Below are 9746 nucleotides of genomic sequence, written 5' to 3' on the forward strand. Positions count from 1 at the left end.
GTAACTTTTGTTTGTGCAGGGTGATAATGGCTGAATGATAAATACACTTTTGCTATATTTAACAGCAAATAGTATAGTTGCAGTTATACTCTATATCCTGTGTGTATTTCCGAATGTAATTTAACTTAATTATCATCAGCAAATAAAGATGTGAACTACAGGCCACACCAAACACACCCTGCAGCCAGAATGACTAAGGAAATTTTCGTCTCACTGTTTTTGACGCAGTTTCCTGTGATGACTGTGTGAAAGCTGTTTGGTGTGTGATGTTAGACACGTTAGTGATGTAATGGCACAGCCCTCAGCCTCCACCAATGGAAGCATGGAGCTCCACAGCCATCTGCACAGATCCTGCTATAAAACAAGGATAAAAAGTCTGCGCCCATCCACTTGAAACCAGAGGTTTTACCTGCTCTGCAGCTTTTAGAGGATTTCTGTTTTTATTAACGAGGTAAGTGAAGTAGGTTTAAAATGTATTGTAATGTGTATGAAATTGTTACGGTAAATTAATAGTGATTGCAGGTGCATCGTAATTAAAAGCATCATTATAGGTGGTTTATTTATTGTTTTCTGCTATTTTGTGACATTCATATAAGTCTAAAAAGCTTAAATGTGACGTTTTAGTTTCTTAGTTCAATAAAAAGATTACCGCCGTCGTGACAACACAACTCAAGGATGAAAGAAAATACAACTAATAGTTGAGAACCTAAATTTAACCAATTACATATAAGTAAAATGTTAATTTGGCAACAACGATTGATATATAAGATACGAATTACAGATTGCAAATTCATGTTAAGTTACTGCGAATGTGGCGACGCTGTGTTACTCTTTTCTGCAAAATGCTAACAAAAATTTTTTTTGCAGTCCTGCAACAAAATCAATTCAAATGTTCCGCTTCTCCGCTCTTCAACTTGGTACTGTACATGCATGACATAAAAAATGTCACCTTCAGTATTCAGAACAAGTGTGATGTGTTTATTGTGTTAATTTTTTTGTTACATGATTTGATGACACTTAGTAGTATGATAAAATAACACAAAAGAGTTCTTGATGTTGTTGTTTTTTTTGGAACGATTAACTAGACCTCAGCAGATGTAGGTAGAGAATGGAGCATAGACCATAGACCATGTTTAAATGACATCTAATGAACACACCGATACCTTAGGCAGTGGTGATCCTAGACCCTGGGGGCCCCAGGAGAAGTTACCCAATATGATTTTACCCCTGCAAGGGTAGAACTGAAGCAACCCCTGCAGCTGCAGTCGGTGCCACAGGAGCCGTGGGTTGTGCACGTCCTCAGCATTCTTTGAAGTTACATACCAGAACAGGACATGAAAACAGGACATTCTAAAAGCATACATGTGTTTTTAAGTTTGTCCTTTCCTCAAACTATTTCCTGCAGATTCCTTTTCTCATTTAAAAAAAAATTATTAATAATAAGTCAGATAAATGTATAAATTAATCTTGAATTCAAATAAATGTAACAGTAATAAGTACATTACCCTTTGATATAGTGAAGTAAAAACCAAGAGTAACCTACCCTATAACAAAATCTTACAACACTGAATGCATACATTTTCTGCAGCTTTATGAATACCTGTTTGTCATCCTTACCAGTTTTCAGGATGGATACAAAGTCTTACCTGGTGCAGATGAACAGGAACGGAGTCTATGGGAAAAGTGGTGTTATTGCCAAAAGCCTAAATGGGACAGGAGTTCAGGGGAATGGCGTCCACCATGTCAGTGTCAATATGTGTCCGGCCAAAGCGAAAAACCGTCGGCAAAGATGGGAAGTGAAGCCGTCAGAGATGGCCAACAACACGTTCAATCCCATCAGGGCCATCGTGGATGGGATGAAGCTCACGCCCAATCCAGACAAACCCATGATTACACTCTCCATAGGTAAAGGAGTTCTATGGTTACATAGAGGAGAGATATGAACCATTTACTTCCATTACAAAGTAGGAAGGTGCTGTATAAGCACAGTCCTATCTCTCACTGTCTTCTTGTGTTTGTCCTGCAGGAGATCCCACTGTGTTTGGAAACCTCCCTACAGATGACGCAGTGACTCAGGCCTTGAAAGACGCCATAGATTCCCAAAAATACAATGGCTATGCCCCTTCTGTTGGTGAGTCACACAAACCAGCAAGCTGAACACAAAGCAGTGCACAAGAAAAAAGAAAAGGAAATGCCAATTTATGGTTAGCTTTTAAAGCAGAATAGTGGATACTCCTGACCCCCAAGAACAGGTTTTCCAAAATTTTACTTAAAATTTTAACTGCTATTCATCTTTTGTAACAATTATAGTAACAAAAAAAAAAAAAAAAGATTTTAGAATTACCACGGTGCTTGGAAACATCTCCCAACCCTCATTGGTGCGTCAGGACCAATGGTGGGTTGGGAGATGAATAACTCCCCCATCAACCTTCAGAACCCTCGTGTTAGGTAACTGTATGTTGTCACTTGCTGCTTGTATTGAGAAAGTTAGTGGCGGGTGTTTACAAGCCCCGGTGGAGTCAGCTGTAAAGAGACAAAATGTTAGAACAGTATGTGACTGTGATCTGTAGGTCTGCTGTAGCTCTGATCACCTCTGTCCATGTTTACTGTCAGGTTATGTGAAGAGCCGACAAGCAGTGGCCAACTATTACAGCTGCCCTGAGGCTCCACTGCAGGCGGAGGTGCTTGCCTTATACTTTGACTGAATGGAAATCATTTTCATCTGCACAGTGTTTTAATCACAATGCAATACTTACATTAACATTCCCATTTTATCAGTTTACATATATTAAAGAAGTTGTACGGTGTGGTTGTGTATGCTCTTTAAATCTGAGTGGACCCATTGTCTCTTCCAGGACGTGATTCTGACCAGTGGCTGCAGTCAGGCCATTGACCTGGCGATCAGTGTTTTGTGTAACCCAGGGGACAACATCCTGGTCCCCTCCCCAGGATTCTCCTTATATAAAACTCTGGGTGTCTCCATGGGCATCACGGTCAAACTGTACAACCTGCTGGTAAGCAAAAAAGAGTGCCCCCACCCTCATTTATACTATGCATACACACTGTTTTCTCTAAGCAAAATTTAATTTGTAAGATTAACAATTCTGTGTTCACTCTGAGTGTTGTTAGATCTTCCTCACCTAGAGCATAAAACAGCCGCATTCTTGCAGAGCCTATTTTGCTCTCCTGTAAGGTGACCTGATGAGTTCAAATAATATTGACCATCTCTCACACTGGAGCAAAGTTCAGATAAGAGTTATGTAATGTGGATGTTTTATCAACCCAAATAACAAAACTGATGGCCTGAAACCCGTTCACTACGTTCACCAGTGGACGCCGTCCGGCGGCTCGAAGGGGACGTTATCTTTAAACATGATCAGTTCTCCACAGGTCACGCGTTCGCGGTAAATGCCAGATGTGTCATTTACCGCGCTGGTCCACTGAGAACATGTTCACAAGTTTGGTTTCTGTTGCAACACTTGAGTCACTCACTGAGAATTACATTCATTGTGTACCATCTGCTCAGGCGACATCAACACGAGTTTTGCAATCTCTGTAATGGGTAAGCAAATAAAGAGTGGACTGGAGATTGTTTTTGTTTTTTTTACAGGACTTTCACTGCATCTGCTTTATATTAATATGGAAAATGTATCTGGACTGAATAAGAGCAGACGATTCATCTCTATTAAACACACTCGTGCCTCAGTGATGGCGCATTCTGACTTCATCTTTGCCTTTTATAATTTGCTTTGTTCACTAACAGTAGTTTAATCTCCTTACTGCACAAGAGGAAGTGTTCAGTGAAACTCTTTCTGTTGGATCCAGAACCTCTTCCTGAATAAAGAAGCTGATTTTACTTCAGGAGGAAAGCGCAAACATAGAAAATCAACCCCCAACACGAAACTGTAGAACAAAGGAACTGCCAGGACATTTAATGGCTCATTAGAAGGATGCAGACATTCCTGTCGCCACATTTTTTCTGTTATTGGAAGGTTTTATCATGAACGATGAAGTTTCAGTCCTCATGTCTGACATGAATCTTTCACCTGCAGCCAGAGAAGTCATGGGAGGTTGATCTGCAGCACCTGGAGAGTCTGATTGATGAGAAGACATCCTGTCTGGTTGTGACCAACCCGTCCAATCCATGTGGATCCGTCTTCAGCAAGGAGCACCTGCAGAAGATCCTGAAAGGTCAGCTGAAAAAAATCAACCCCACTCAGACGGAGACATTTAGACTGGAAAATAGAGAATAATAACAATTAATCTTGGTTTTCTCAGTGGCCTCCAAACACTGTGTTCCCATCCTGGCTGATGAAATCTACAGAGATATGGTGAGTACCGTCCCACACGACACAGTGCAGGTGGGTTCGGTCGTCATGTCACACCTGTGAGACGTGTTTTCCATTGCGATGACAGCTGAGGTGGGGTTTCATTTGGTGGTCAATGAGGCTTGTTAGCGCCAGCCGGTGAAGCACGCACCTGTTCCAAACACATGTACAGTATGCACCAAGCATGTGGAAATACCTGCACACCATACATGGGGAGCAATCTACATCAGGACTAAAAATGTGCTACTTCAGCCGTGTCTCGCTTTTGAAAGACTTTCTTTTCTTTTATTTAATCGAAGAGACTTCCTGGTTCATAGATAAACATCTGGAGTTCTTCTTCACTTTGTGTTCATTCATCAGCGGCTGGTGATCTGACTCGACTGACATCAGTTGATGCTATCGATGAACTCCTAGCTTTTTCTTCTTCCTTTTTTACCCGCCAAATTAAAAAAAAAAAAATCTTCAGACAGTTACAAGGGGAAATAAATAAAAAAATCCACAATTATCCTGATGAACAATAAACATCTGAAATATATGTGGTGTTACTGGGGTCCAAGCTGAAATAAACCTCTAAATAAAGTCAGCAGATTCAGTTCAAATGTCATCAATGTTGGGACGAAGTCTGGACTGATTGAACTGTAGTTGGAGGTCGTGTAAATATGTACACACACGCACACACACACACACACACACACACACACTGACAGGATGGACACTGTTTGCTCGGTCAATGTAGCAGATAAGAGCTTAGCTTTCTAGTGGTGTAATTTTCCAGTTGACGTTAATATTGATCAGCTGATAAAAACAAATCAGGCGATTGCAGAAGTTTTGATTCACTGTTAGTCAAATTTTTTTTTTTAGTCTTTATTCAGTCTTTATTTTTCACAAACCAGCCTCATCGAGTTCATCAGGTTGCCTGTGGAAACTAGTGCTACAAATTTAATATGACATTAATACTGATCAATATCTGACACTGAGCCCAACAGGTCAGGATGATCCAACTTTTTGAGGTGCGTCTATGGGTGGATGACTTTAATATGTTGACCTTTGACCTTTTTGTGACCTTGGTATGTGGAAACTGATCAGGACCATTCCACCAAGTACAAGTTACTGCTTTAAGTGTGACCTGCAAGCAGCGGATAAGCAGTTGTCTTGTCCACAAGAAAATGGATGTATGGATGGATTTTACCATCACATCGTATTTTATTTCATTTCATTTGTACGGTACCTTTGTCCTCAGGTTTTCCCAGGATGCACTTCCCCCTCCATGGCGTCTCTTGTCAGTGACGTTCCCATCCTTTCCTGCGGCGGCTTGGCAAAGCGCTGGCTTGTCCCCGGATGGAGGATGGGATGGATTCTCATCCATGACAGAAACAATATATTTGGATCTGAGGTACAGAAGGTTTTAGTGCATCCTTTCGAGACAGACAGGGTGTAAACACGCCATAGATTATTCTTCCTCTTACCTGATTAATGTGTCTCGTCTTCAGATTCAACAGGGTCTGGTGAAGCTGAGCCAACGCATTCTGGGAGCCTGCAGCATCGTGCAGGGCGCCCTGGAGAGCATCCTCAACAACACAAGCCAAAGCTTCTTCAAGGACACCATCAGCTTTCTGAAGGTACGATGTGAGGGGTGGGATTCAGGGGACGTTGACTATGATTTAATGGAACATGTTCTCAGCAGCAGCAACTCTACGCTGCTACACAAAATGTAATAAAGAGCTTCAGCTTCTGCTCTAAAACAATGCATCTAATGTGAACTCATTCGAACATACACACCTGAACTGTGTCTGTTTCATGATGTCTGCTCAGTTCTGTTTTACATGTTTAATGACCTGTTTTACATATTTTCAGTGTGTATAGTAGTGTGTATCACATGACACTGACGGCTAGTTCATGGTTTCTCTTCTTCAGTCCAACTCAGAGATCTGTTTCAATGAGCTGTCCACCATCCCCGGCCTGAACCCTGTGATGCCTTCAGGAGCCATGTACATCATGGTCAGTAGTGCGTTTGTGTGTTCAGCGAGAGCAAAAACACACAGGCGAGCAGTTTTCCTGTCAGAGACACATTTTAACGGTGGAATGCAGTCGTTTCATCGCAGAGTTTAATGTCCTCTGTGATGATTGAGGGCGCATTTTAAGTCTGACGATAGGATTATTTTGATTTAGATCCAGGAGCATCAAATTACCAGCTGCTGCATACAGCATCATTACATTTATGAATATATCTGTCTGGAACAAACAGGTGTTATGCTGTTTTCAAGCAATCATTACCTCTTTATGTGTTTGGAATAAAAGTTTAGCAGGAAAAAAAAACCCATTTGGTCTCAGTCTATGCAAGTCATTCGTTATATCATTCATTCTACAGCATTTCTTAATTGAATGGAGGTTTTTAGTTAGAAGCTGAGCTGCTAATAAGGTTGTGTGTGTGCGCTTTGTCCAGGTGGGGATTGAAATGGATCACTTTCCAGATTTTAAGGACGACATAGACTTTACTGAACGGATGGTGATGGAGCAGTCCGTCTTCTGCCTGCCTGCTTCGGTAAGACTCCATTCCTCATCATTTACCCTTTCGTATACCTAAATCATTTAAAATGAATGTGGAAGCACCTAAGACTGTTTTTTTTTTATCTCCCAGGCCTTCGAGTATAAGAACTACTTTCGCATTGTGGTGACGGTGCCGGAGGAAATGATGCTGGAGGCCTGCGCTCGGATCAGGGAGTTCTGCCAGCACCACTATCGGCCCTGCAGCCGCGACAGCAACGACCTGGCCCAGCGATGAACCGACCCAGCAGCCAGGAGACCAAAGAAATATCCTCCAACCACACACACAGGAAGAGTTGGAATCAAATGTGAAATCATAGTTGTAGGTAGAGATGTAGAAATCCCTCAAATGGGGGTTGACGTTGTTGTCAGCGGTAACGAAACGCTTGGAAGGAACTTACCTGATGGTCTAAGATCTGATGTATACTTAATGAAATTAGCAAACCTAATATTTATATTTTATACAAAAAAAAACATGTTTTACGTATTTATATAATTTGTGTAGCTCTTTGTGTAATGCAACTTTTTTGATGACTTATCATGTTAGCATGATGCTAACACCAGCTGTCTTTTTGCTGTCAAAATCAGAGAAATCAAACGTGTCTGTGAAAATCCATTTTTATTATGGTTAGAAATGAAAAGGTGCTGACTTTGCAGTGCCATGAGAGACTAGAATGTACCTTTGAACATTCCCTGTGTATAATTTTTATATTACTTCTATGTCATGTTGAATCACATAAGCTTACAGAACAAATAATCTATGTACCTGTTTTGTTCATAGTTTCTTAAAAATTAAAAATATGTTGAAGTGACTTGTGTTGACGGTAATTAGATGCACTCTTTATTTAATGAGTAAATATCATAATTTTTGATGGGGTGTCGGACCAACTTGATGATGGATAACCTGTAATAATGTCAGTGACCTTTGTGTTGCAGAATGATCATACATAGATGCATCAGTCATTGTTGGCTGTACCTCACCTAAGTGTTATTAGGTTACGTATTCAGCATTTACCTAAAGTGTGGAACATCAATTTCACTGACGTCATGCGTGTGCTGTCTCTTCTCCCTCTGACGAAAAGACTCCAATCCATCTGTGCTTTCAAATATCTGCAATGAAACTCTTACAATAAATCCTCTGAACACTAATCCAGGAGCAGCTGGCATTATGCAGAGTAGCCATCTAGAGACAGGAACAAAAATGATGACGATGCATCTGCTGCACTTAAAAATGATTTAATATCCCAAAGAGCAGCTAGACATCGGTTTTAATGGTCATGCTATCCTGCTACTGTCGGGAGACATATCCAAGATTAAACACGTTTAACCCTCTGTCAGTATTTAAGCATCATGTGTGATGTCATAATCCCTTCACAAACCAGCCATGCTTCTCATCCATCCATCCATCCATCCATCCATCCACCCATCCATCCATCCATCCATCCATCCATCCATCCATTTTCTACCGCTTTGTCTGCTGTTGCGGGTTGTGGGGAGCTGAAGCCTATCCCAGCTGGCTTAGGGTGTGAGGTGGGGGAACACTCCGGGTGCGACGCCAGTCCGCTGCGAAGCCACACAGAGACACAGACAAACACGCACACACACACACACACACTCACTCCTACGAGCAATTTGGAACGACCAATCAGCCTGAAGTGCATATTTTTGGAGGTGGGAGGAAGCCGGAGAACCCGGAGAGAACCCACGCAGACACGGGGGAGAACACGCAAACTCCACACAGAGCGGGACTCAAACCCGGAACCACCTTGCTGCGCAGCGACAGCGCTACCCGCTGCTCCACCGTACCGCCCATACATGCTCATATTTAATTTTTTGCTATCTTTGCTGCCTGAGTTTGTCAGATGAGATGTAGAGTAGATGTGAGCTATTCTCATCAGCTGATCTCATCTGTCAGTAACACGATGGTGACACACCATCACTGTTGGATCACCATCTCCCTCTTGTCTTTTTATTCCCTCCTAATGATATTTTGCAGGCCCATCACCTCCCATTGGTCACCCGGTATTTGCACCAGCTTCATCATTACACCATTATCTTCAGTTTCAATAGACCCATCAGCCACCACCACCAGCGTCCAGGCTCTATGGGATGGCTGATTCTGGGCAGATAACCATCAGTCCCAACCGCCCTTTAGAAAGTTTTCTCCACTGTGATTATCAGCTGTTATCAATACTTCATTCTCTACTCTCCTGAACGAGGTAACATTCTTTCAGTGTCTTTGTTTGTAAGATGATGAATGGTGATCCACAGACCTTCAGGTTGTTAATATGATTGACTTTTCATTGTACGTTTCATGAATAGATGAAAAAGCTTATTCAATGTAAAAACTTTATTCAAAAAATTGTGCCAGCAACGCAACAATAGTTGATGTCCTATTGAAAGCCTTAGGCTGACCAAACCACGAAAACGTCTACTATTACTTTAAAAAAATAAAATAAAATAAAATAAAATAAAATAAAATAAAATAAAATAAAATAAAATAAAATAAATAAATAAATAAATAAATAAATAAATAGATAAATAAATAAATAAATAAATAAATAAATAAATAAATAAATATTAAAAAAAAAATCTGATGACAAGCATCGTTTCAGGAAGCTATTTTTCTAGTACCGACAGGTGAGTCGAGCCAACAATAAGACCCAGACTGAGGCTGAGGACTGATGATCTGCTCTGACAGCCTTCTGACAGTCTTTCCACTCCATCTTCCTTCAGTCTGGTGGGTGTTGACGCAGCGTCACCCAGGAGGTGTCTGACTTTTACGCACACGGCGGCCCCCCCCCCCCCCATCACCACCCACCCACCCCCACACCCCCACCTTCACACCAGCTCCTCCACACCCCCACCTCCCCT

The 9746-nt window shown here is 41.5% G+C and overlaps 1 protein-coding gene across 2 annotated transcripts; it reads left to right on the forward strand.

The window, feature by feature from the left end:
- The first annotated feature begins 353 nt into the window (after positions 1-353).
- tat (tyrosine aminotransferase) lies at positions 354-7684 on the forward strand. Of its 2 annotated transcripts, XM_068314228.1 has the most exons (13): positions 437-451; positions 868-917; positions 1621-1905; positions 2027-2131; positions 2614-2681; positions 2856-3014; positions 4053-4191; positions 4279-4331; positions 5569-5721; positions 5819-5947; positions 6243-6326; positions 6772-6870; positions 6967-7684. In XM_068314228.1, exons 2-13 carry the CDS (start codon positions 890-892, stop codon positions 7108-7110), a joined length of 1446 nt encoding a protein of 481 aa, XP_068170329.1. In that variant the 5' UTR covers positions 437-451; positions 868-889; the 3' UTR covers positions 7111-7684. The 2 variants fall into 2 exon arrangements, with proteins under 2 accessions (XP_068170330.1, XP_068170329.1); XM_068314229.1 differs by lacking the exon at positions 868-917 and having other exon boundaries at positions 354-451.
- The last annotated feature ends 2062 nt before the right edge of the window (positions 7685-9746 follow it).

Source organism: Antennarius striatus, chromosome 4, assembly GCF_040054535.1.
Source record: "Antennarius striatus isolate MH-2024 chromosome 4, ASM4005453v1, whole genome shotgun sequence".
Taxonomy (NCBI): Eukaryota; Metazoa; Chordata; class Actinopteri; order Lophiiformes; family Antennariidae; genus Antennarius; species Antennarius striatus.

What these genes read in the sequence shown, in the direction of transcription:
- tat (XM_068314228.1), top strand. Translation starts at nt 890, where the DNA reads ATGTTCCGCTTCTCCGCTCTTCAACTTG. An exon ending in CCTGCAGAAGATCCTGAAAG is followed by an intron (nt 4,192 to 4,278) that starts GTCAGCTGAAAA and finishes TGGTTTTCTCAG; the next exon opens with TGGCCTCCAAACACTGTGTT. An exon ending in ACAATATATTTGGATCTGAG is followed by an intron (nt 5,722 to 5,818) that starts GTACAGAAGGTT and finishes TCTCGTCTTCAG; the next exon opens with ATTCAACAGGGTCTGGTGAA.